The sequence below is a fragment of the Salminus brasiliensis genome, chromosome 25 (assembly GCF_030463535.1).
Source record: "Salminus brasiliensis chromosome 25, fSalBra1.hap2, whole genome shotgun sequence".
Taxonomy (NCBI): domain Eukaryota; kingdom Metazoa; phylum Chordata; class Actinopteri; order Characiformes; family Bryconidae; genus Salminus; species Salminus brasiliensis.
The window spans coordinates 1,174,410-1,202,131 of record NC_132902.1 but is presented as its reverse complement, the minus strand read 5'-3'; the positions used below and the strand labels follow the sequence as shown (position 1 = coordinate 1,202,131).

The 27,722-nt window shown below is 42.7% G+C and overlaps 2 protein-coding genes across 4 annotated transcripts in view; both read right to left on the bottom strand.

The window, feature by feature from the left end:
- Positions 1-489: 489 nt before the first annotated feature.
- On the bottom strand, positions 490-27,038 carry adarb1a (adenosine deaminase RNA specific B1a). Of its 3 annotated transcripts, XM_072671595.1 has the most exons (11): positions 26,852-27,038; positions 24,376-24,467; positions 13,593-13,673; positions 9,004-9,935; positions 7,892-8,006; positions 7,404-7,572; positions 6,158-6,309; positions 4,155-4,323; positions 3,055-3,236; positions 1,982-2,160; positions 490-1,582 (listed from the first exon to the last, which is right to left on the bottom strand). In XM_072671595.1, exons 3-11 carry the CDS (start codon positions 13,603-13,605, stop codon positions 1,406-1,408), a joined length of 2,088 nt encoding a protein of 695 aa, XP_072527696.1. In that variant the 5' UTR covers positions 13,606-13,673; positions 24,376-24,467; positions 26,852-27,038; the 3' UTR covers positions 490-1,405. The 3 variants fall into 3 exon arrangements, with proteins under 3 accessions (XP_072527696.1, XP_072527697.1, XP_072527698.1); XM_072671596.1 differs by lacking the exons at positions 24,376-24,467; positions 26,852-27,038 and adding an exon at positions 22,659-22,802; XM_072671597.1 differs by lacking the exons at positions 24,376-24,467; positions 26,852-27,038 and adding an exon at positions 16,477-17,139.
- The window catches only part of nab1a (NGFI-A binding protein 1a (EGR1 binding protein 1)), a 130,692-nt gene continuing 120,122 nt past the window's right edge, over positions 17,153-27,722 (bottom strand). Inside the window, exon 9 of the transcript XR_011978541.1 lies at positions 17,153-17,285. The gene's annotated coding sequence lies outside the window, so the exon portion shown is untranslated. The remainder of the gene's footprint in view (positions 17,286-27,722) is intronic.

Genomic DNA, 27,722 nt, shown 5'->3' with positions numbered 1-27,722 from the left:
TGCCTAGAAAAGTACTTCACATAGCTAAACCTGGTTGGTGTGGTGCAACAGATAACACCATTACCTGCCAGTGAGCTACCACACCATGTGGGAGACCGGGGTTCGAGTCCTGGTCTGGGTGACTATGCTGGGCTACACCAATAAGAGTCCTTGGGCAAGACTCCCAACACTACATTGGCCCACCTCTGTAATACAAGTAACCTTTAAATTTTCGCCAATACTTCACTTCATGGGTGCGTCCCAATTGCGTACTTCTTAGTAATACTAACTAGTATTTGAGTATGTAGTGAGTAATTAGATAAAAGTGCAAAGTTGAGTATACTCAAAAAAAATCCACAATTTGACAATATTTCAAAACAAAAACAAATATTTCAGTTTTTGAACGTGGTTACGATGGACGCTATTATCCCACGCAAACTGCGAAACAGAGAGGGAGGAGCTACTCGCGTCAGTGACCTATGTTGCATACAGTCCAATAAGGAAACCATGTTTAGAATTACAGTAGCCGTCTTTAATAACAAAAATTGAGCTGTAACCATGGTAACATCAACAAGCGTAGAGCATTTTGGGTTTTACTTCTAACATTCAATTTAGGTGATCAACAGTAGTCAAAATTCCAGTTTAGGCTGGACAGTGCCTTTCACACCTGACCTTCATTCACATGGTAAGTGAAGGTCTGTGTTTTCTCCCAAATCTTCAATATTAAAGGGAATTTTAGAGACATTCATTTCTGAAGATGAAAAATTCAGGTCCGGAAAGTAAAAATCCACCCAACACAATCCTGGGGTGGATTTTTTGCTTTCTGGACCAAGCTCTGGATCTAAATTCTCCATTAGTATCATGGATGATTTCATGGAGAATATGAGTTTGGGAATGTGTAAAATGACAAGATTACAAATGACAGCAATAATAATAATAATAATAATAATAATAATAACGAAAACAACATTCCAGGAAAGTGCTACGCATTACTTACGACTGGGAAATTTTTTAACTGGATGACATATTGTATACGTAAGAGGAAAAAGCTGCCGCCTTAATCATAATCCAGTTGTCAAAATTATTCTAAATAAACTCTATAACAACGAGCATCAAAAACCTAATTAGCATCCCCGCTAATTATCTGTGGTCCGACATTAGCATTAACTTAAAACCTCAACAACATATTAGCATAAAATATTACACTGACTTGACGCAAATGACCTAGACCTGATTCTTCTGAGCTTGTAGTAGCGACTTGCAGTAGAAAACCACAGATGGTTATTAAAACGTATAAAAAAACAGTAGCACACACACGCAGACATAAACGTAAAGGGAAACGTGCCGCTCATGTAAAGCTGAACCACTTGGTACAAACAGTCCCCTCATGCTCCCGCCCCTGCCTTCCTCGCTCCGCCTCCCCGTCTCACTGGGTGAGGGAGAACTGGTCCTGTTCGATGGGCTTTTTCACCCAGGCCCCCAGGCCTGCTTTCTGGAAGGCTTTAATCAGAGTCTGTTTGGCTGAGTGGTACTCCACCGCCCCCTGTTTGGCCTCGTGGTACGTAGCCAGACGGTCCCCTCTGATCCTTAGAGTCTGGGAGAGCTGAGGGAGACAGAGAGAGAGAGAGAGAGAGAGTTAGTTACCCTACCTGTACTCTGCCTCTGCCCAAAGATGTATCCCTTCGTAGCTACAGAGTCTCTAGGCTACAAGTCCAAGCCGAGTAATTTGTCACTGGGTTTGAGTTCGAGCTGAGTCTTGAGTATCTGGGATGTGTGTCTGACTCGATTCTAGAGAGTATAAGTTCAGGTCGAGTCTCAAGACTTAGGGATGCGAGTCTGACTCAAGTCTGAAGGACAGTACTGAGGGACAGTGTGAGGTAAGCGCAGTGTTAGTAGGAACAGCATTTGTGCTATTTAATTAGCTCAACCGCTAATCCTACAGTTGTAGCGACAGAGTAATAAGAGCAGCGACTGTTACACAGGATTAAGTGTTGCCCTGCACCTTCGTGTGTAGGCGGACCCAGCGACTGTACAGCGCATGTTTACAGAGGTGGGACGGTCGCCCCAGGTCGTCCTTCCCAGTGGTGGCGTTAATGACCTCTAACCCCTGATCTCCAACCGTCCAGTTCACGCTGAAGTTAGGAGCTTTCCCAGGCTGCCTGGCCTCCGCATTACTGATACCTGCAGAGAGAGAGAGATACTGCTAATGTTATTATAAATTCATACTGGATATTAATGTTATTAGAGCTTCATACTGGATATTAATGTTATTAGAACTTCATACTGGATATTAATGTTATTAGAACTTCATACTGGATATTAATGATATTAGAACTTCATACTGGATATTAATGTTATTAGAACTTCATACTGGATATTAATGATATTAGAACTTCATACTGGATATTAATGTTATTAGAACTTCATACTGGATATTAATGCTATTAGAGCTTCATACTGGATATTAATGTTATTAGAACTTCATACTGGATATTAATGCTATTAGAGCTTCATACTGGATATTAATGTTATTAGAGCTTCATACTGGATATTAATGTTATTAGAGCTTCATACTGGATATTAATCATATTAGAACTTCATACTGGATATTAATGTTATTATAAATTCATACTGGATATTAATGATATTAGAGCTTCATACTGGATATTAATGATATTAGAGCTTCATACTGGATATTAATGTTATTAGAACTTCATACTGGATATTAATGCTATTAGAACTTCATACTGGATATTAATGATATTAGAGCTTCATACTGGATATTAATGTTATTAGAGCTTCATACTGGATATTAATGATATTAGAACTTCATACTGGATATGAATGTTATTAGAACTTCATACTGGATATTAATGATATTAGAGCTTCATACTGGATATTAATGATATTAGAACTTCATACTGGATATTAATGTTATTAGAACTTCATACTGGATATTAATGCTATTAGAGCTTCATACTGGATATTAATGCTATTAGAGCTTCATACTGGATATTAATGTTATTAGAACTTCATACTGGATATATGATGGTTGGGTGAGTTGGGTGGTCTTACCGCTGAGCAGTGGTCGGTTGAGGTTAAAAGGCTGGGGTAACTCCTCTATGTCTGCGATCCGCTGGTACATGGCCCGGGATAGATGATCCGCATGGTACAAACTTCCCAAGATTATACTGGAGAAATAGATCGGCCCTGAAAAGTAACTCATGAGAGAACCCTGCACCCCCACAACGTTCCATCTGCAGGAGAGAGAGAGAGAGAGAGAGAGAGAGAGAGAGAGAGAGAGAGGTGAGGCATACACAGCAAAATATCGCAGCTATTCTTATGAGTGTGTACATGTGTTCAAATGTGTGTGTGAGAGAATTAACGTGTGTGTGTGTGTGTGTGTGTGTGTGTGTGTGTGTCTCGGGAGGTCAACTGCCTCTGTAAGTGTCGTTATCAGAGCTGTAATCAGAACCTAATGGTATTTAAGTCCAAGACAAGTCAGAACATAAATACCACTGAGTTTAAGACGAGTCAGAATACACTTAGACTTGTCTTGGACTTGATAGTATGTGTACTCTGACTCGCCTCGAACTCTTGGACTAGGACTCGACAGCATGAGTCTCCATGTCCTAACAAGGTACAAAAACAAACCTGTGTATGTGTGTGTTTAGAGGAGGAGGGGGGGTTTACTTCACCCCATGAGTGTAATCAACCAGCAAAGTAGAAATAGCAGACCACCTGATGTCAGCAGTGAATTTGTGAATACCAATCATCAGGAGTGTGTGTGAAGATACAGCTGCAAACAGTCTGACTGATGACAGCTCACACGAGCGCATGATGCTAAATGCACGTCTAAGAGGAATACGCCACCTCGTCATCTACAAGAACATCCTGACGCCAGAAACACTCCAGGGTCCAATCAGTGGCTGTTTATAGCAACAACAAAAAAAAGAGAAACTGGAGAAAAGCTCAGGTGCAAGTATTTACACCCACCATTCACCCTTCTAGAAACCCCCACCTCACGCTTCCACAGGCCCACCTGCCTTACAGGTCACTGTCCTGATGTACATTCATCACAGGCCAGTTTCTGACCAGAGGACCACCAACTGGTGGAGCTATGGGAGAGGGGTTTCTAATAAAGTGGCCAGTGGGTGGAACTGGGCAGGTCATACCTGGCAATCTTGTCACTGCAGGACATGGTCAGCAGTCTCTCCCCTTGCAGAACCCCGTCCCAGGTCTGGATGGTGTTGCTGGTGCGCACAGGAATGGTCCCCTCCCCTGACTCGATCTTGGTCCGCAGCTGCCCTCTGGCCTTCCTGTTCGGGTGCCTGTCGCCCTGATCTGCAAAAAAAAGAGAAGCGTAAGATGGACCTCGAACCAGAGCATGAGGTCGGACCCCTGAGAGGAACCGAGACTTGCTAAGAGCATGAAAAAAGGAACGGTATGGGCTTCTTCAGTTAGCATCCACCTGCATCAGCTCCGGGTTCGGGAGATGTTAGTGCTGCTTTACCTCCTACTGACTCCAACACCCGTCGTTTACCAATGTGTTGGAAATCCTCGATAAGGCCGATCGAATTATCGGTGAGGAAACGAGGCCTTTACCGGAAACGAGCCTGACGGACAGAGGCGCAGCGCCGCGGCTTCTGTGGCTATTGTTCGATAGAGACAGTGGTGACAGAGGAGGCAGCTGTCGCAGATACGTCAGCCTATCAGCGGAGTCGCCGGAGATCGGCGCTGCGATACGGACTGCAGCTGCTGCTAGCTCAGTGTTTATCAGTGTGTGACAGGGGAATGCGTCCACCATGCGTCTGTCATGCCCAGGATTACACAGAGAGGCGGCTAATCAGCCAGTCTCTGCGCTGAGGCCTAGAGATTTTCATATAATCCATATTGATTGCTGTGGTGCACACACACACACACACACACACACACCCTGTCACGGCATTATTTATTTATACATTTTCATATTCATTACATTCCTCCTAACATGCTAAAAAAAATTATCTACCTAAGTAAATCTCTAGTGATTATGGACCTAACTGAATCAAAATGAACTGAATTAAAAAGAACTGAATTAAAAACTCAGCTAAAGAATCACCAAAAGAAACCAAAGACTCAAAAGAAGAACGGCACTAGGATCAAGAGGAAGAACCACTGAGAGTATCAGGACTCAAAAGGAGAATCTCCCCCAAGAGGCTGAAGAAGATCCAGCTACAGAAACCAAGATTCAATATGAGAATCTCCTCAAGAGCACGAGGAACGAGAACCTCCCTAAACTGAACTGAACTGAACTAAATTAAACCGAACTAAATTAAACCAAACTAAACTAAACCAAACTAAACTAAACTGAACTGGACTAGACTAGACTAGACTAAACTAAACCAAACTGAACTGGACTAGACTAAACTAAACTAAACTGAACTAGACTAAACTAAACTGAACTGAACTAAATCAAACTAATCTAAACTAAACCGAACTAAACTTATCCAAACTGATCTAAACTGAACTAAACTAATCTGAACTGAACTAAACTAATCTGAACTGAACTAAACTAAACTAAACTAAACTGAACTGAACTAAACTAAACTGAACTAAACTAAACTGAACTAACCTAAACTGAACTAAACCGAACTAAACTAAACTGAACTGAACTAAACTGAACTAAACTGAACTGGGAACGCTCTCGAGTGGGAAATCACTCGGGAGGGAACGCTCTCGATTGGGAACGCTCTCGGGAGGGAACGCTCTCGAGTGGGAAATCACTCGGGAGGGAACGCTCTCGAGTGGGAATGCTCTCGATTGGGAACGCTCTCGAGTGGGAACGCTCTAGAGTGGGAACGCTCTCGAGTGGGAACGCTCTCGAGTGGGAAATCACTCGAGTGGGAATGCTCTTGGGAGGGAACGCTCTCGAGTGGGAACGCTCTCGATTGGGAACGCTCTCAGGAGGGAACACTCTCGGGTGGGAACGCTCTCGGGTGGGAACGCTCTCGAGTGGGAACGCTCTCGATTGGGAACGCTCTCGATTGGGAACGCTCTCGGGAGGGAATGCTCTCGGGAGGGAACGCTCTTGATTGGGAACACTCTCCGGAGGGAACACTGTCCAGTGGGAACGCTCTCGAGTGGGAAATCACTCGGGAGGGAATACTCTCGTGTGGGAACGCTCTCGGATGCTCACCCTCGGCGGCGGCCTCGTGTGGAGAGAAGATGCGGGCGTCTCCGCAGGGGGAGGTGCTGATGTACAGGTGGAACTGAACACCCTCCTTCAGCTGGTAACCGTGCGGCTCACACTGGCGGAACACAGACCTGCCGTGATCTTCAGGATTGTTACTGCAAAACACACACACACACACACACACACACACACACACACTTAAGTAAATGGACAATGCAATGAAATACAATACACACTGTGCTGCACAACACTTGGGCCCATGGTTGGATTTCACATCACACACACACACACACACACACACTCCTCTATAAGGTATGATCTCGTTAGAGCCGCTGAATTGACCAATAAATGAAGTCTGCAGCTGAAAATAAACAGAAGGGTCTCACGCTCTGTCACCCATCAGCCCAATCACTCAATCACTATTTAACACACACACCCTGCAAACAAGCCATGACCCAACGATTACACACACACACACACACACACACACACACACACACACATTTATATACCAAACTCCCATAATCCCCATAATCAAGTCATTGTTCCAGCCCACAGCCTGGTGGGACTGTGTCCAGCCGTGATCAATCCGGCACGGTGTCCCTCCTTACTTCTAAGTCCCTCAGACTGTCCCAAAGTCGTCAAGTTTTACTCTGGAGATATGTGTGGAGGTGTCCAGTAGTGTCTAACAGACTTGCTCATGTAGTTCCAGACTCTGAACCATCCAGTATGAGTCAAAGAACGGGTCACCTTGCATGTTTAAGGTGGTAGTAGTGACCTCAGACTATGAGAATAGTGCAGTGCAGTGTAGGACAGGTAGGACATGGGTCTCAAAGCAGATACAGTTAATGATTGGCTTAATAGAGGGACTGCATTTGGGCGTGGCCAAAAACCACAGTGTGAAGTAAGGAGCTGAATCTGCAGGTGTGTGGATATGGGTCATACGGGTCCCAGCCCATAAAAAATTCACTCCATTTCTTTCAGAAATTGGTGGTGAAGAACCTGTGCTGACCTCTAGAATCAGTTCTTGCCTGGAAGCCACTGCTGGTAGACCCGTATGACCGTACGCTTCCATAAACCTGCAGGTTCAGCTACTCTATGGTCTTTGGCTACACCCAAATGCAATCACACTCTATCACAATCTCTAGCACCCAGTCCCAAACTCATTAGGGTTTCACCTACGTGCCTGTACAAACTGTCCGAGCGAGTGTGTGTCCAGGTGTGTGTGTGTCGGTGTGTTATGACCGACCTGAGGAAGTACTCCAGTTGGCTGTAGAGGAATCTGATGAGCGAGCGGCGTGTGATGATCTCTGCGTGGCAGTCGTTCAGCGCCAGTCCCCGGTCGCTCATGTACTCCCCATTAATGCACTTGGTCCCCGTGGAGACGCAGATCACCTGAGCATCCTTCACGTCCGTCCCTGTCCGTCCAGACGTTTACAATCACAGACCAGAGAAGAACACTTAATACAAATGAATACATGAATTAATACCGTTCTCGATTAATCAATACATATTATCTGCTATTATGAACATCATAAATAACTATCAATAATTCGATCTATAGATTCGATCACCGTGAAATCCGAGAACTTCGTCCTTGATGTTCTAGATAGATATATAGCGTAAGTAAAAATAAACGCTTCTTCAAAGGATCCTTAGTAAAAGCAGTGGGTCTACACAGAACTTCAAAGAACCTCTCGAATGCTTCAATGGTTCTTAAAAAAAAAAACAAGGTACCTGTCGTCATGACAACGCCCGCCAGCACTTTCCGCCGAGCGTGAGGCGATGTGAAGTTGTCCGTCAGCTCGCTGAACTTTTCCACCACCAGCCGAGACACAGCGTCCGCTAGGACCTGACACACACACACACACACATATGGGAATGATACTGAAGGACAAACTGGGGTTCCTAGGGTTCTTGCATGATGGTTCTCATGGATGGTTCCTTTTATTTACCAGCAAAAAAGGGTTAAAGAACCTCTTTTCCGTACTGTCTAGACCTGCTCTTGACGAAGAATCAAGAGTGTCAGGAAGCACATAAGCAAGACTATGCGACATGCAGTTAGCGCCATGCTAATGGCGATGCGTAAGCTTCCCTAGCTGGTCAGCTAGATTAGCCTCGTAGCTTCAGTGCGAAACACAGCGGACCCGTGAAAGCGAAAGCATAACGGACAGACGCATTAGGGAAATCCTTCGTATCGTAGACAGGAAAGTGACAGTGATGCGTTTTCCTGTTTGAGCAGCTCGGAGTTCTCTGATGTTAATTAAGATTAGTTTATTTGTCTGCTCGTTATGGCGGGGATTACGGCCCAGGATAATCTGATGCGTAAATAAAGGCGGCGGACGCAAGCGGAAAGCTTAAGGGTTTTACCGTCTGACTCCCTTTCAGAGGCGCCTCAATCACAATTAGACTGGGATTTAATTAATATCCGCGCTAATGAAGATTGGCGGGCGCTTTTATGAGGATGAATGTCAGATCAACAAAGCCACTGATGCGAGGAATTCAAAGGCGTTACAGCCTTTAATAGTCAATTAGCAAAAGCATCACATTCTACCGCAACCTGAAGGTCCCTGGACTGGGATTAAGGGTCTTCCATGTTCAACGGACAGTAAAGGTGGTGCGCCAGTCAGCAGTAAGTCGGACCAGCGGTGAGGTGGGACCTTTATGAGCATCAGTGAACTTTGGGTGCTCTTGAACCTGCCGCCGGTTCCTCGGAGCACTTTTGGTAGGTACTGACCACACCACTGACATCACCTTCAGGACCTGGTGGACTGCTCGCTAGATAGTCAGTTATTCTTCACCTCACCTGTCAGTGGCTGGTGTGTTTGGTTCAGGTGGTTGATTCTTACCTGTGGCAGGTGTAGCTGCAGGCCATCTCTGGGTATGGGCTGCCTGGAGGGGGTCTGGTCCAGCTGCATGTTGAAGAGGCCAGAAAGCGCCGCCTGGGCCGCCCGCGCCTTGGCCAGCTTCTTGTTCCGCCCTGAGCCCTGGAACACCCGGGTGTCTACGGTAATGGCCATGACAAAGTTCTTGGCGTGGCTCTCGCCGCTCTCGGCCACGAACTCGTATTTGAGGCCTGGCCGCAGCTCATTGAGGATCATCACCGCGTTCTTGCCGTGGCTGACGGGCGGCGCCGTTAGGACGGGCGTCAGAGGGAGGAGGGCGGCGTGGGTCAGCGGGACAGGCAGCTGGCGCTCAGGGTTCAGGGAGGATAAAGGCTGGTTAGCGCTGGAATTCAGGCAGAACGGATCTTCGGGCGGGACAGGCGTCTCGAAGCCGTTAAAGAGGGTATCGGGGAAGTCGTCCTGGTCCGAAGTGAAGTCCGTGTTGACGCTCAGCGTCCGCCCCATGGCCAGGTGAGCCTCGGAGGCGTTGGGGAACTGGACGAAGGAGCGCAGAGCCTTTTCGGCCACGTTCAGCTTCGCCTTCTTCTTGGTCGGCCCGGTGCCCTCGAAGAGTTGCCCGTTGACCTCCACGGTCATGGCGAAGACGGGTGCGTGGACCGGGCCCGTCTGGGACAGCAGCTTGTACTGCAGTCCCGGTTTGATCTCGTTGAGCTGCATCAGGGCATTCTTGGGCAAAACGGGTCCCGGCGTTTTCTTGCGCTTCTTGGGCCGGAAGCTTCTGGAGTGGCCGTGACCGTTGTTGCCCTCCTCCAACGGCCGCTTCCGGCCTGAGCCCGGCGTGCTGCCATTGGCCAGCTGGAGCCCTTCCCCCAGCCCCTCCTTGGAGGAGAGGTTTCCCACATTGCGGTTCTCTTTGACGTCGGTGGTGAACGTACCTGCGATGCCCAGAGAGAGCAACTTACAACGCCTTCGGTGCAGGATCTTGTAAATGTAAAATTTAGAGATACGTTCATCTCTCCTTTGTAACTAGTTCTAGATAATGTGGGTTCTCTTAAAAACCAGTAGCTAAGCTGAGGCAGAGCTTGAAGGACGTCTTACAGTCGGGACGAGACTGAGGTTGGTGTAGGGCGGTAGGTCACAGCAATGCCTTTCCCGGCCAGGCGAGCCCTCCACTCCACACCAAAAGGTCCTTGAGCCGGACCCAAGCGCTAGCCGCTCTGGACGAGGACACTCTGCTTAGTGTCCAACAAGAGTCCAACCACTGAACAGCTGTCAAAGACTGTCCTCATGCTGTCCAGTGTGATTTTTGCATGACTTGAATACATACCTTTTCACTCAGCCTGGAATATCTACATGTACACTATTTGGACAAAAGTATTGGGACACCTGCTCATTCCCCGTTTCCTCTGAAATCAAGGCTATTAAAAAGAGTTTCTCCAGCCTTTGTTGGAGTAACTGTCTCGACTGTCCAGAGAAGAAGGGACATTCTACTAGATTTTGGAAGGAGGAGCACTGCTGTGAGGATTTGATTGAGTTCAGCCAGTGAGGTCGGGGTGCTGGATGTTGATACACAGACTAAACGACAGAAGAATGGTTTTTAAAGAAACCCACACCTCCAGTTGGCCAGTTACCAAAGCTGAGCGTAAATTCTCATTTATAACATCCTGCAGCAAAAGCTCGTTAGGTTACTCCATTTGGTGCTCGAGGGAAGAAAAAAAGGGAGAGAGAGACAGGGAGAAGGCTGCGGGAGGGGGTGAAAAGGTTGTTGTCAAGGTCACGGGTTCAGCAATTAGGGCCTTTAAAGTAGGAATAAATAAATAAACACAATAAACAACAGACTGTAGCTCCGCCTCCTCAGTGTATATCACAATACCTACATTTAGAGCGTTATTAATATTCACCCTAATGAGAGACTGTAGCTCCGCCTCCTCAGTGTATATCACAATACCTACATTTAGAGCGTTATTAATATTCACCCTAATGAGAGACTGTAGCTCCGCCTCCTCAGTGTATATCACAATACCTACATTTAGAGCGTTATTAATATTCACCCTAATGAGAGACTGTAGCTCCGCCTCCTCAGTGTATATCACAATACCTACATTTAGAGCGTTATTAATATTCACCCTAATGAGAGACTGTAGCTCCGCCTCCTCAGTGTATATCACAATACCTACATTTAGAGCGTTATTAATATTCACCCTAATGAGAGACTGTAGCTCCGCCTCCTCAGTGTATATCACAATACCTACATTTAGAGCCTTATTAATATTCACCCTAATGAGAGACTGTAGCCCCGCCTCCTCAGTGTATATCACAATACCTACATTTAGAGCCTTATTAATATTCACCCTAATGAGAGACTGTAGCTCCGCCTCCTCAGTGTATATCACAATACCTACATTTAGAGCCTTATTAATATTCACCCTAATGAGAGACTGTAGCCCCGCCTCCTCAGTGTATATCACAATACCTACATTTAGAGCCTTATTAATATTCACCCTAATGAGAGACTGTAGCTCCTCCTCCTCAGTGTATATCACAATACCTACATTTAGAGCCTTATTAATATTCACCCTAATGAGAGACTGTAGCTCCGCCTCCTCAGTGTATATCACAATACCTACATTTAGAGCCTTATTAATATTCACCCTAATGAGAGACTGTAGCCCCGCCTCCTCAGTGTATATCACAATACCTACATTTAGAGCCTTATTAATATTCACCCTAATGAGAGACTGTAGCTCCGCCTCCTCAGTGTATATCACAATACCTACATTTAGAGCCTTATTAATATTCACCCTAATGAGAGACTGTAGCCCCGCCTCCTCAGTGTATATCACAATACCTACATTTAGAGCCTTATTAATATTCACCCTAATGAGAGACTGTAGCTCCTCCTCCTCAGTGTATATCACAATACCTACATTTAGAGCCTTATTAATATTCACCCTAATGAGAGACTGTAGCTCCTCCTCCTCAGTGTATATCACAATACCTACATTTAGAGCCTTATTAATATTCACCCTAATGAGAGACTGTAGCTCCGCCTCCTCAGTGTATATCACAATACCTACATTTAGAGCCTTATTAATATTCACCCTAATGAGAGACTGTAGCTCCGCCTCCTCAGTGTATATCACAATACCTACATTTAGAGCCTTATTAATATTCACCCTAATGAGAGACTGTAGCCCCGCCTCCTCAGTGTATATCACAATACCTACATTTAGAGCCTTATTAATAAATATTCACCCTAATGAGAGACTGTAGCTCCTCCTCCTCAGTGTATATCACAATACCTACATTTAGAGCCTTATTAATATTCACCCTAATGAGAGACTGTAGCTCCGCCTCCTCAGTGTATATCACAATACCTACATTTAGAGCGTTATTAATAAATATTCACCCTAATGAGAGACTGTAGCTCCACCTCCTCAGTGTATATCACAATACCTACATTTAGAGCCTTATTAATATTCACCCTAATGAGAGACTGTAGCTCCGCCTCCTCAGTGTATATCACAATACCTACATTTAGAGTGTTATTAATATTCACCCTAATGAGAGACTGTAGCTCCGCCTCCTCAGTGTATATCACAATACCTACATTTAGAGCGTTATTAATATTCACCCTAATGAGAGACTGTAGCTCCTCCTCCTCAGTGTATATCACAATACCTACATTTAGAGCGTTATTAATATTCACCCTAATGAGAGACTGTAGCTCCTCCTCCTCAGTGTATATCACAATACCTACATTTAGAGTGTTAATATCCACCCTAATGAGAGACTGTAGCTCCGCCTCCTCAGTGTATATCACAATACCTACATTTAGAGCGTTATTAATATTCACCCTAATGAGAGACTGTAGCTCCTCCTCCTCAGTGTATATCACAATACCTACATTTAGAGTGTTAATATCCACCCTAATGAGAGACTGTAGCTCCGCCTCCTCAGTGTATATCACAATACCTACATTTAGAGCGTTATTAATATTCACCCTAATGAGAGACTGTAGCTCCGCCTCCTCAGTGTATATCACAATACCTACATTTAGAGTGTTATTAATATTCACCCTAATGAGAGACTGTAGCTCTGAACCTATAACCTCCACCCCTCCACACTCCACCCACACACACAGTGGATCACACTTCCTTCAAAGTCAGGAGGTCAAACCCTCTCTGTTCTGAATGCAGGCGGAGACTCCATCCGGGATTAATCCGGTCCTCCTGCGTGTGGACAGAGGGACGTCTGTGTCCGTCTCAAGGACAATCCCTCCATTTTCAGCAAACAAATAAAAAATAAGGGACCACCGTGTGCGCCGGGCGGACCTCTAATCCCAGCCCCTCTATTCTGCCCGCTGCCTGCTGACCGGCCCGCTGAATCCGGGCTTTAGCAGCAAACACAGCTAATCTAACGGTTCTGCTCTCGGCTTTACTGACCACTGACTCCTGATGGGTTTCAGGGCGGCTCTGACCAGTGTGTGGGGGGTGGGGGGGAGACAGAGGGACAGACAGAGAGAGAGAGAGAGAGAGTCAGAGAGAGAGAGTGAGAGAGAGAGAGACAGAGACAGAGAGAGACAGTCTTACTCATGCTCTTCATGGTCTCTTCTTCATCCACACTCACACCAAACCACTTCTGCTGACCCCTGAGCCTCAACCCCACACGACCTGGAGAGAGAGAGAGAGAGATCTTCATACTGGATATTAATGTTATTAGAGCTTCATACTGGATATTAATGATATTAGAGCTTCATACTGGATATTAATGATATTAGAGCTTCATACTGGATATTAATGTTATTAGAACTTCATACTGGATATTAATGATATTAGAGCTTCATACTGGATATTAATGTTATTAGAGCTTCATACTGGATATTAATGTTATTAGAACTTCATACTGGATATTAATGATATTAGAGCTTCATACTGGATATTAATGTTATTAGAGCTTCATACTGGATATTAATGTTATTAGAACTTCATACTGGATATTAATGATATTAGAGCTTCATACTGGATATTAATGTTATTAGAGCTTCATACTGGATATTAATGTTATTAGAACTTCATACTGGATATTAATGATATTAGAGCTTCATACTGGATATTAATGTTATTAGAGCTTCATACTGGATATTAATGTTATTAGAACTTCATACTGGATATTAATGATATTAGAGCTTCATACTGGATATTAATGTTATTAGAGCTTCATACTGGATATTAATGTTATTAGAGCTTCATACTGGATATTAATGTTATTAGAACTTCATACTGGATATTAATGATATTAGAGCTTCATACTGGATATTAATGTTATTAGAGCTTCATACTGGATATTAATGATATTAGAGCTTCATACTGGATATTAATGTTATTAGAACTTCATACTGGATATTAATGATATTAGAGCTTCATACTGGATATTAATGTTATTAGAGCTTCATACTGGATATTAATGTTATTAGAGCTTCATACTGGATATTAATGTTATTAGAGCTTCATACTGGATATTAATGATATTAGAGCTTCATACTGGATATTAATGTTATTAGAGCTTCATACTGGATATTAATGTTATTAGAACTTCATACTGGATATTAATGATATTAGAACTTCATACTGGATATTAATGATATTAGAGCTTCATACTGGATATTAATGATATTAGAACTTCATACTGGATATTAATGATATTAGAGCTTCATACTGGATATTAATGATATTACAGCTTCATACTGGATATTAATGTTATTAGAACTTCATACTGGATATTAATGATATTAGAGCTTCATACTGGATATTAATGATATTAGAACTTCATACTATCATTATTAGATATTAACCTTATTACAACTTCATAGTGGATATGAATATTTTCTGGAAAGTGCCCTACATAGACAGTATTAATCAGCACCATGGACAGCTCTGTCTATATTGTCCTCTAATACAGCTACAACACAATGCGTTCAAATGGAATAAAGAAATAAATCCTGTAGTTATGATATAAACAGTAGTGTACCAGTGTGTGTGTGTGTGTGAGTGTGTGTGTGTGTGTGTGTGTGTGTGTGTGTGTGTGTGGCCAGTGGCAGCTGGAAAATTTTTGTGACAGCTTTCATTTAGCACAACTCTCCTTAGAGAGCCACAGGCAAGAGTCAATAACACACACTAATCAAACTGTTACCCATGTCCACACACACACACACACACACACACACACACAGAGGCAGAGACAAGACTGAGACCAGTAGCGGACAAGACCGATATAAGACTGAGTCAAGTCAATTAAACTATTTTTATATCAAATATATTACTAATTTATAAATATATATATTAAATAAATATATTACTAATTTATAGTGTAACTTAAAGTAATAATAAATAATAGTTGTACAAAAAATTCATAATTTCCAAAAACAAAATATATATATATATATACACAATATATACCATTATTTTAAAATGTATTTATATTTGAATGAATTTTTATATAATACTATATATATATAGCTTATCAATAATACATCAATTCAGTGACATTAGATTGTATTATATATATATGTACATTTTTATGTAAAAATATTAATAGTATATCAATTTATTTATAAACATAATTTACATAATAATTAATTTATGACAATTATGCATTAAAACTTTTATATTGTATATCTATTATATTTATGTTATAAAACACTAATACACAAAATATCCATCCACACACAGCTCCATCCACACACAGCTCCATCCACACACAGCTCCATCCACACACAGCTCCATCCACACAACTCCATCCAAACACAGCTCCAAACACACAACTCCATCCACACACAGCTCCATCCACACACAGCTCCATCCACACAGCTCCATCCACACACAGCTCCATCCACACAGCTCCATCCACACACAGCTCCATCCACACACAGCTCCATCCACACAACTCCATCCAAACACAGCTCCATCCACACAGCTCCATCCACACAACTCCATCCACACAACTCCATCCACACAACTCCATCCAAACACAGCTCCATCCACACAACTCCATCCAAACACAGCTCCATCCACACACAGCTCCATCCACACACAGCTCCATCCACACAGCTCCATCCAAACACAGCTCCATCCACACACAACTCCATCCACACACAACTCCATCCACACAACTCCATCCAAACACAGCTCCAAACACAGCTCCATCCACACAACTCCATCCACACAGCTCCATCCACACAGCTCCATCCAAACACAGCTCCATCCACACAACTCCATCCACACAGCTCCATCCACACAACTCCATCCAAACACAGCTCCAAACACAGCTCCATATTAGCACAGATCTCTATTCTACGCTACAGAATGCAGCACACACACACACACACACTCACACAAACACACACACTCACACACACACACACACACACTCACTCACACACACTCACACACACTCACTCACACACACACTGTGTACCTTTGCGCTCTGAGCGTTTTTTGCGTCTCCGTTTGAACGTTCTGCGGATGAGGCAGTAGAACGCAGCCACGCTGTTCACACACTGAGACAGAGCCATAACTACCACCTGCTACAGCTCACACACCACTATATATACACACACACACTCACACACACTCACACACACACACACACACACACTCAACTTTAGGAGAAGGGAGGGGGAGAGAGAGTGAGAAGGGGGTGTGGCTGGAAGGATGAACGACAGCCTGGAGTGGGTTCTTTAGTGAGGCTCAGTGACTGACAGTTAGCTGTTACTGACACTTTATTAGAAACACCTCCCTGTGCTTCCACTCACTGGCCACTTTATTAGAAACACCCACTACCTTCTGCTTCCACTCACTGGCCACTTTATTAGAAACACCCACTACCTTGTGCTTCCACTCACTGGCCACTTTATTAGAAACCCCTACCTTGAGCTTCCACTCACTGGCCACTTTATTAGAAACCCCTACCTTGAGCTTCCACTCACTGGCCACTTTATTAGAAACACTCACTACCTTCTGCTTCCACTCACTGGCCACTTTATTAGAAACACTCACTACCTTGTGCTTCCACTCACTGGCCACTTTATTAGAAACACCCACTACCTTGTGCTTCCACTCACTGGCCACTTTATTAGAAACACCCACTACCTTGTGCTTCCACTCACTGGCCACTTTATTAGAAACACCCACTACCTTGTGCTTCCACTCACTGGCCACTTTATTAGAAACACTCACTACCTTGTGCTTCCACTCACTGGCCACTTTATTAGAAACACCCACTACCTTGTGCTTCCACTCACTGGCCGTACTGGTTCTCTGTGGTAGACAGACCTCTGGCTCCCCCTAGTGGGCATCAGTGGTACTGGAATAATCGACTGTCCAGAACCCCCAAACCCTCACTCTGACTGAGTCTGTCTGCTGCAGCAGCAGAGCTCCAACAGGGGGCGACATCCACACACTTATGACTAATGTTACGTAAAGACAGAGCTGGAGAGCGAGCGAGCGAGCAAGCGAGAGAGAGAGAGCAATATGATCACACTGATAAACATCTGACCACACTCACATTCCTAACAAGAATACACAGAAAAATGAACACACACACACACACACACACACACACACACACACACCGACAGATCTTATACATGCACCTTGACAAATGGTACAGCGCTGTGAAAACATCCCTCCACACTACACGTCCGAAAGTTTGTGGACACCCCTTCTACTAATGAATGCATTCAGCTATTGCTGACACAGATGTGCAAATGCACAAACACACACACAGCCTGCTGCCTAATAATGCCAGGCGTGGGCTAGAGGGGTATAAAGCCCCCCCCCCCAGCATTGAGCTGTGGAGCAGTGGGGGAGGAGCTCTATCCAGTACTGTACTTTTGGGATGGGTTAGGGAGTTGGGGTGGTGATCATCATCATCCAACATCCTGACCTCACTAATATTAGCTTTTGTCGCTGAGTGCAATCAAATCCTCACAGCAATGCTCCTCCTTCCAAAATCTAGCAGAAAGCCTTCTTCTTCTCTGGACAGTAGAGACAGTTACTCCAACAGAAGCTGATTTCAGAAGAAACAGGGACTGAGCAGGTGTCCCAATACTTTTGTCCATATAAAGTAAACGCAAAGAGAATAGAAGATCTGCCAGAGCTCAGCTGAGGACCAGCCGGGCAGCAAAGTGAGTGACACACACAAACACACACACACACACACACACACACACACACACACACACAGAGCTGACCTCAGATCAGTGTGTAACTCTAGTGCTCCCCTGGGCCTCGTCTACCAATACACAGAGATCAAGATAAAAGATCAGGTTAAGAGTGTGTGTGTGTGTGTGTGAGAGAGAGTGTGTGTGTGTGTGTGTGTGTGTGTGTGCATGTGTGTGAGAGAGAGTGTGTGTGTGTGTGAAGCTGAGAAGCTGTGAAGCTAAAAACGTGCTTCCTAAACTACACATCATTCTTCCATAACATTAAAACCACCTGCGTTATACCATGTAGTGCCTAGCAACTCCATATCAACCACTATAGCATCTCCCTAGTAACCACTTAAAACATCATAGCAATCACCACCTAGCAACCCCACAGCAACCATCAAGGATACATTAGTACCTTACTTGGCCATACCGTGCCTAGCAAACACTACAGCAGCCCTATAACAATTCCATGGCATTCCACAGCATCCACCTACCAACATCCTAGCAGCCACTTAAAACAGCACAGGAACCACCTAGCAACCCCATAGCAACCACCTGGCATCCCATGCCGACAACCCGCCAACACTCTGTGACTCCGTCAAACTCGAGGCTTCCAAGTGCCGGCCGGTAAGCGATCAGGAGCCTGTCGAGAGCCTACAGGGGGTACACACCCCTACACCCTACACCCCCACCCCCACACCACCACCCACCACACACCTCTGAGAGTCCTCTGTGGTTCACTGGCTCCAAATCTGTGCCTCCAGCTGGGTCTGCCCAATGGACCAATCAATAAAGGAACTGTTCAATACACTGTTCAATACACTTCAATAACAGACCCCCCCCCTCCTCCTCCAGGGCTGTGGGTGCAGCAGTTCACACCATCTGCTGACGTTCAGAAGAGGAACCAGCCTGTCCCGCTCCAGACCACCTTCCCCAGAGAGAGAGAGAGAGAGAGAGAGAGAGAGAGAGACAGAGACAGAGACAGAGAGAGAGAGAGAGAGACAGAGAGAGACAGAGAGAGAGAGAGAGAGAGAGAGAGACAGAGAGAGAGAGAGAGAGAGAGAGAGAGACAGAGAGAGAGAGAGAGAGAGAGAGAGAGAGAGAGAGAGAGAGAGGCTGTCAGAGTGAGTTAAATCTCTCAGTCATTAGATAAGGCTGCTGAATTGGTGAGTAATATCTGAGTAAACCCTGCATCACTTTCAGCTCCAGGGTGTCACACACACACACACACACACACACACACACACACACACACACACACACAGCTCTGGTTTTTGCTCCAGGCATAAACTCATGTCCACAGCAGTGATTGGGCTGATGCTGTTTGGGCTTGAAGCCCAAATGAAGCGTAAGTTAATTCTGCCGTCTGAAACGCCAACCACCACTGTGTTTACACTGCGGTCCAGCCCGGTCCAGCCCGGCCCAGCCCACATTGCTCAGTCCAGCCCAGCCCAGCTCACTTACAAACATACAAAAGAGTGCATCTCACTGTCTGGATACTGACTAATTCATAATGGATACAGAACAATTCATAGTAGATACTGAATAATTCATACTGGATATTGAATAATTATTAATGGATATGAAATAATTCATAATAGATACTGAATAATTCATAGTGGATACTGAATAATTCATAGTAGATACTGAATAATTCATAATGGATACTGAATAATTAATAATGGATACTGAATAATTCATAGTGGATACTATATAATTCATAGTAGATACTAAACAACTCACAGTGAATACCAGATCCTAAGTAACACATTTTGGACCCTGTTTAAATTCATACTGGATACCGAGTACGATCCTTCTACTCCTGCACCATCGAGAGCATCCTCACGGGGAACATCACAGTCTGGTTTGGGAACAGCACCAAGCAGGACAGGCAAGCGCTACGACGAGTGAGACGTTCAGCAGAGCGAATCACTAGGATGGAGTTTCCTGACCTGCAGTCCATCTACAAGAAGCGGTGTTGGACCAAGGCCAAGAAGATTGTGAAGGACCCCAGTCATCCCAACAATGGACTGTTCTCTCTGTTGCCCTCGGGGAAACGCTTAAGAACCCTGAAGGCTAACACAGAGAGAATGAGGAGGAGCTTCTTTCCACAAGCCATCAGTGCCCTGAATGGGGACAGGGACTAGGACACTAAATCAAAGTATCTACATACACAAACTGGACCCTCACTCACTACAATACACAACCATGGCTCACGGAAAACACACTACGGACAACAATGAAAATATTTCTTTTAACTCACACATACACTTACATACAGATAAATATGTACATATGTATGTATGTGTGTATATATATATATATATATATATATATATATATATATATATATATATATATATATATATACATACACACACACACAGACACGCATTTCATCTCTGTATATATATTTGTATATTTGTATTTTGTATTTTTTTTGCTTATTTCTATATTTTCATATTTTTATATTTTATTCTTTAACTTAAATGTAACTTATTCTATTTTTATTTTCTTCATTTTTATTCTATTTTTCTTTTGCACTTTTGCACTTTACTTCATTAAGTTAAGGTTTAGTTAAGTTTAAATGTAGATTTTTACATTTTAGATTGATTTGATTTGATTTGATTTTTGATTTTGATACCGAGTAGCTCTATGTAGCTACTGAATAATAAGCCTGCAGTTAAAAGGTTTAAGCACAGTTTATCTCAGCAGAGGCTGGACGTCTCTCTGAGGGACTGCTGCTGATGTGAATGGCTTGTGTACCCCCCCCCCAGCCCTCAGTTTAACCGAATCCGTTCTTTCAGTCTGGACGAGGGGACAGTTTGGGGTCAGCTGCGGTTAATTGCGGCCCGGCGGTCCGGCATCGCCTGAGAAGGAGATGAATTAGGCTGCACTTCGGGGGTTAGGGTGGAGATTAATTAAACGGCAGTCACTGCAAACAGAGGAGCTGCTGAGAGCGCTGCGTAAATAACACGTGGTTCGGGTGGAACTGACTGCTGGGAGACCATAATTTCAGCTGCTGTTGTAGTTTCAGCGGGTGTGAACCCAAAGCCCAAGGCCAGAGCTGCTCGAAGGCTGTATCGGAGAGCAGAGAGGAGAGACCTTGAATCGAGAGCGTTAGAACGTCACACCAGTAGAGGACAGTCCGCCCACTGGCCTTACGGTAAGCCTTGAGGCTCGTCATGGACGGATTCGTTGAAGGCTTGAGGCTCGTCCAGTAGAGCTGGGCAATAGGACAATATTTCTCGTATCGTGATCCATTTCCTTACTGTGTTAGTCTACGCATATCGAGGATATGGTCAGCGCTTAAACACTGACCAACTGCACGCTTAATTACTAACAGTGTAATTAGACTGGCTTAATAATTCATAGTGGATATTGAATAATTCATAGTAGTTACTGAATAATTCATAGTGGATACTGAATAATTCATAGTGGATATTTAATAATTCATAGTAGTTACTGAATAATTTATAGTGGATATTGAATAATTCATAGTAGTTACTGAATAATTCATAGTGTATATTTAATAATTCATAGTGGATATTGAATAATTCATAGTGGATATTTAATAATTCATAGTAGTTACTGAATAATTCATAGTGGATACTGAATAATTCATAGTGGATATTGAATAATTCATAGTAGTTACTGAATAATTCATAGTAGTTACTGAATAATTCATAGTGGATATTTAATAATTCATAGTAGTTACTGAATACTTTATAGTGGATATTTAATAATTCATAGTGGATATTTAATAATTCATAGTAGTTACTGAATAATTCATAGTGGATATTGAATAATTCATAGTGGATATTGAATAATTTATAGTAGTAACTGAATAATTCATAGTAGATACTAAATAATTCATAGTGGATACTGAATAATTCATAGTGGATACTGAATAATTCATAGTAGATACTGAATAATTCATAGTGGATATTGAATAATTCATAGTAGATACTGAACAATTCATAGTGGATAAGTACGATAAGGAGAGATGTACAGGAAAGTGTCTGGATGGTAGCTTTTAAAATTCGGTTACTACTGAGGCATTTTGTCTGTGATCACATTAATCGTTAAGAATATTGTGGAAAAGTTTAAATATCACAATATTTTCTTTCTCCCATATCGCCCAGCCCTAATTCCCAGTTCCTCGAACGTTAAAGCGAAAGCATAGTGCTGAAATAAAGGACCTGCAGACACCTTCAACATCTGATCTTCGACATTTGGGGCAAGAGTGGAAACTAGGGCTGGGTGATATGGTTAAAAATACCATATCAAGATATTTATCACGATACGTGTAATCACAGACTAAAAACATCCGTAGCGACAGCATACTCAGCATCTGCTGCTCTTCATCTAATTAACCCAGGCTAATTACACTGTTAGTAATGAACCCTGCAGCTGATCAGTGTTTAATAAGCACTAACAGTCATATTACCCAGCTCTGGTGGAAACTATGCTGGAGATGAAGCTCACTCTCGGCCCCTGCGGCGATGAAGTCTGCACGCAAACGTCTCTGGATTTTAGCTGCTGCTGCTCAGAGCCTCGGACATGTGAGGATAAAGGGATGGACACACACACACACACACACACACACACACACACACACACACACACACACACAGTTTCAAACTTGCCCCATCAATCCCAACTGCGCTCGGTCTGTCCACACTCCTCCCTCTACAGAAATTCTGCACCCCTTTTCCTCCAAACTACACTATGCGTCCAAATGTTTGTGGACACCCCTTCTAATTCATGAATTCGGCTTGTCTAGTCACTGTAGCAGAGAAGTACTGCCAATAGAATAGTACCCTCTGGAGCAGATCAACCTGATTTTATTTTTATTTTATTTATCAGTACACCAGGCGTGGGCTATAGAGGGGTATATGAAGCCCCCCAGCATTGAGGAGCTGTGGAGCAGTGGAGGAGCTGTGCTCTCTAGAATGATGGTGGTGGAGCTCCATCCTGTACTTTTGGATGGGATGAGTTGGGGAGTTGGGGATGATGATGAAGGTGGGGTGGTGATCATCATCATCATCATCATCCAACATCCTGACCTCACTAACATCCTCTAAAATCTAGCAGAAAGTCACAGTTGACAGAGACAGTTACTCCAACAAAATACCCTTGAGAGGGTGTCCCAATACTTTTGTCCAAAGAGAGTACCTTTTCTCACTGCTCTAGCCCACGCCTGGCATGATTAGGCATGGAGCCAATAGGCTCATCAGGTAGATCTGCTCCTGCAGAATGTGCTACTCTACTGGCAGTACTTCTCTACAGGTGTCCATAAATAATTGGACATGGTGTCTGGTGTGTTTTGGCTATACGCGGTTCTCTTCTCTCTCCCTCTCTATTAAAAAAAGCATCATGGCCTTTACTCTTCCCCCCAAACTCACCCGCCGCTGAATCACGGGTCCGCAGCCAGATGATTCACCCTCTCTCTTCTTCTCCTTTTTTTTATTTTGGCCGTTGCCCCGCCGCGTTCGTGACTGGTCTGAATTCAGCAGTCGGCGCAGGAGATACGCTCTGTGACAGGGCTAAAGGGGCGAAACACTCCGGGCTCCACGTCCGTCCTCATTAGCCGGGCAAGCGGGCCGGAGGGTCTGCTCGCTCGCAGGCTCTCTCACTGCCTGTCTCGCACCCAACGCGCTCTCGAAAACTGTACGCCGCCTGAAACGAGCCCGCGAAGCTGAAACTCATGCTCCAGCATCAGTGAGGCACATCCGCCCAGGAGCGACCCACACTGACTACAGTTAGATTAAATCAAAAATCTAAAGTTTGTGGACACCCCTTTCTGAGCAATGCATTCAATCTTTATGATGCCTGTAGAGAAAGAGAGAAGTACTGCCAATAGAATAGGACTCTCTAGAGCAGATCAGCATCAACCCCCCCCCCCCCAATCTGAAAAGGGGTTTAAAGATATCTCAGAAAAGCAGAAATCAGACACCAGGTCCAGGACCGTCCCAGCAAGTCTCCAACTGATGGCCATGGGAGGAAACCCTTACTGTCAAGCTCTGGAACTGCAGCACTTGCATCATTAGAGCTGACCACACTCGCTGAACAACATACAGGCCTGACCTTACGCGACCTTCTTGAGGAAGAGGGTCGTCAGTCAGCAGAAATACACTCAGCGAGTGGACAAGCTGAGTCCATACCTTCACTCTCCAGAGCCGGGGAACAGATGACGGAGATGATCGCTGACCTCGATAAGGAAAGCCGGTAGTGTCCCCGGTGCCTCGGGCCGAACCTGCCGTGGGAGAGGAAGAGAGCAAACCATTACCCAGTGTTTTAATCCCTTCATCTGCAGACCGTCCTAAAACTCAGTCACTATTCAGGTATTATTATTATTATATATATTATATATTATAATTCTAGAAAGAATTCTAATATACAACAATACTAATATTACTGATATTAATACTACTAATAATAACATAGTGAAAACATCAGATTCACACACATATGATCAAAGTTGTTAATAAAAACAACAACAAAATTAAATAATAATAATAATAATAATAATACACTTATACACATGTAAGAAATTATTATTATTATTATTTAAATTAGTACTATTTTTAATTATTAAAAAACAACAATACTACTAATAATAACTGAATCAAATAAAACAAAAATTAAAAATAAAATAAAAACTGTATGACTATATTAGTATTATTAGTGTTTTTAATTATTATTTTTACAGTTATTGTTGACATTACTGCTATATCCGTTACTAATAGTAACGCTACTGCTGCTACTAATAATAGTAATTAATCATTTGCATAGTATTATTCACATACATATGCTCAAAGTGGTTAATAAAAACAACAACAATAACAATAATAATAATAATAATAATACACTTAGTGTAAAGAATGAAGACTAAATTATTATTGTTATTATTAATAACATTATTATTTGCAGTAGTAGCAGTATGGTTTTAATTAGTGTAGTTATTAGTTATTGTTGACATTACTAGTCAAAAACGCTACCACTACTACTACGGTACTGCTAATAATAATAATAATAATAATAGTAGTAATAGCAATACCTAGTTTATTATTATGAATATTAATATTACTACTGCTAATAATAAGAATAATAATAATATAGTTTATATATAATTTAAGCATTTTACACTAAGTGTAAAAATCCTCCTAGAAGCAGTCGGTCAACGGTCAATCGTAACTATGGTAACTATGGTACCATAACTATAACTAATAGTAATAATCATAGTAACAGCATAGTGTACATCAATATTTACACTAATTGCATTAGTATTGTTGTTGCTGTTATTGTCACTTGCAGTGTAAGTATAAGTGTAACTGTATCATGGAGTAACTAATAATAATAATAATAATAATAATAATAAAAATAATATAGTCTGTTAGTATTTTACACTAAACACATTATTATTATTAGCAGAGTTAGTAGCATTACTATTCAAAGCAGTAACATAAACAATAACGATGGTGATGATAAAAAAACACGTACCACTAATAATAATAACAATATTAATGTAGTATTTTAATCTATATTTCTATGTTTATAAATACTGTATTTTACACGCCTCTCCTTCCTATCCCTCTTATTATATTCAGCTCATAAAAACAAAAGCTGCCGTTCAGTTTCCAAAGGTAACTAATATTCACTATATATATTCTGCAAATATTATAATAAATAATTTATAAATCTGCTTTATAGATACATTTTATCAAAACTTAAATAGTTAGAGTTGGATTAAATGTGAAACTCAAGAAATAAATATAATAATTCCTGCTGTAGTAAAATATACAATTATTAATTACAAGATCAGATATTACCTTTAATAATACTATTATTATTAATAACAACAAGAAGGAAGTTAATAATAACTAATAAGTGAGCAGTATGTTTTGTAACAATAACATGTTACTGGAGGAAACGCAAATAACTTAATAATAATAATAATTATTATATTTATTTTTACTTATGTTTTTATTAGTAATATATGTATTGTTGTTTTTATTGTTTATATTATTATTATTATAATTATATTATATTTATCTTTAATTATATTTAATTTTAATTACATTATTTTATTATTAATTGATATTTAATTTGAATTATATTTATTTTTACTTATGTTTTATTAGTAATATATGTATTGTTGTTATTATTATTATTATTATAATAAATATTCCCAGCCCCTCTAAAGCCCGCTGCTCCAGTAAGAGCTGATGTAGCTGTGTAGGCCAGCTCCAACCTCCAGCTCCAACCTCCAGCTCCAACCTCCAGCTCCTCCACCCTCTCAGCTCTACTCGAGGCTGTTTCAGAAGGAGAGCCTGAGAAGCACTGATCCACCATTGCCCTGCAGCTCCACCACCCCCACCACCCCCACCACCCCCACCCTCACCCCCACCCTCACCCCCACCCTAACCCCCCCCTGGACAAAAGCATGGGCTGAAGGAGGAGAGGAGGGAAGCGGCGGCGGCTCCACTGATGCTCCTCCGCTCCGGTGCTGGAACCGAAGCTAGTCCGACACACACACACTCACACACACACACACTCACACACACTCACACACACACACACGGAGAGAGAGAGAGAGAGAGAGAGAGAGAGAGAGAGCTCCCGAGCGGCGGTACTCACGACTCCCGGGCTGCTGGCGGACCCTCAGAACCCGCCGTCCGCGCGCGCCTGCTGAGCGCAGAACAACTGTTAGCTTAGCATAGGCGCCTCCACAGCACGCGCCGGCGCTGAAGCCCGTGAGACACCGCGCGAGGCTCCTTCTTTCTTCCCCTCACAGCTTTATGAAGCCTGACGGACATTCAGCACGCGCACACACACACACACACACACACACACACACACACACACACACACACACACACACACACACACGCGCGCCTCATTTCATTGGCTAAGAAGTGGGCGGGCGCTTCCACGCCACTGCTCTCATTGGCGCGCCGTCGTTCCATAGTTCGTGTGTTTTTCCGGGGTCTGTGGACAAAAGTATGGGGACACCTGCTCATTCACTACAACTGCTCTACTGTCTCTACTGTCCAGAGAAGAGGACTTTCTTCTAGATGTGGGATTTGAGCATTGCTGTGAGGATTTGATTGAAGAGTTAGTGAGGTCCGGATCACCTTCATCACCCCAACTTCCCAATTATTATTATTATTATTATTATTATTATAAATTATTACTATTCTAAGAAATTATTTTTATTATTATAAAAAAGTAGAATAAATATTTTTATGCTCACTTTCAATTAATTTATTATTAATAAATAAAAAATGACCATTTTGATAAATACAAATATTGTAAATAACCTGTTTTAAGTGTCATATTTTTGCTTATATTTCGATTCTATAAATGAAGTTTAGTTACAAAAAGAAAAACATGTTCAGTTTTATTACAGTTATAATAACCAGTGTAATAATGTGTGTAAATGTTGGAGTTAGGTAAATATCTTTACTATACAAATATATTCCATGAATTAAACCTATATTAATAAACA

What these genes read in the sequence shown, in the direction of transcription:
- adarb1a (XM_072671597.1), bottom strand. Translation starts at nt 16,573, where the DNA reads ATGGCTCTGTCTCAGTGTGTGAACAGCGTGGCTGCGTTCTACTGCCTC. An exon ending in GGGCGTTGTCATGACGACAG is followed by an intron (nt 7,573 to 7,891) that starts GTACCTTGTTTT and finishes CTGGACGGACAG; the next exon opens with GGACGGACGTGAAGGATGCT. An exon ending in ACACGAGGCCGCCGCCGAGG is followed by an intron (nt 4,324 to 6,157) that starts GTGAGCATCCGA and finishes TTTTTTTTGCAG; the next exon opens with ATCAGGGCGACAGGCACCCG.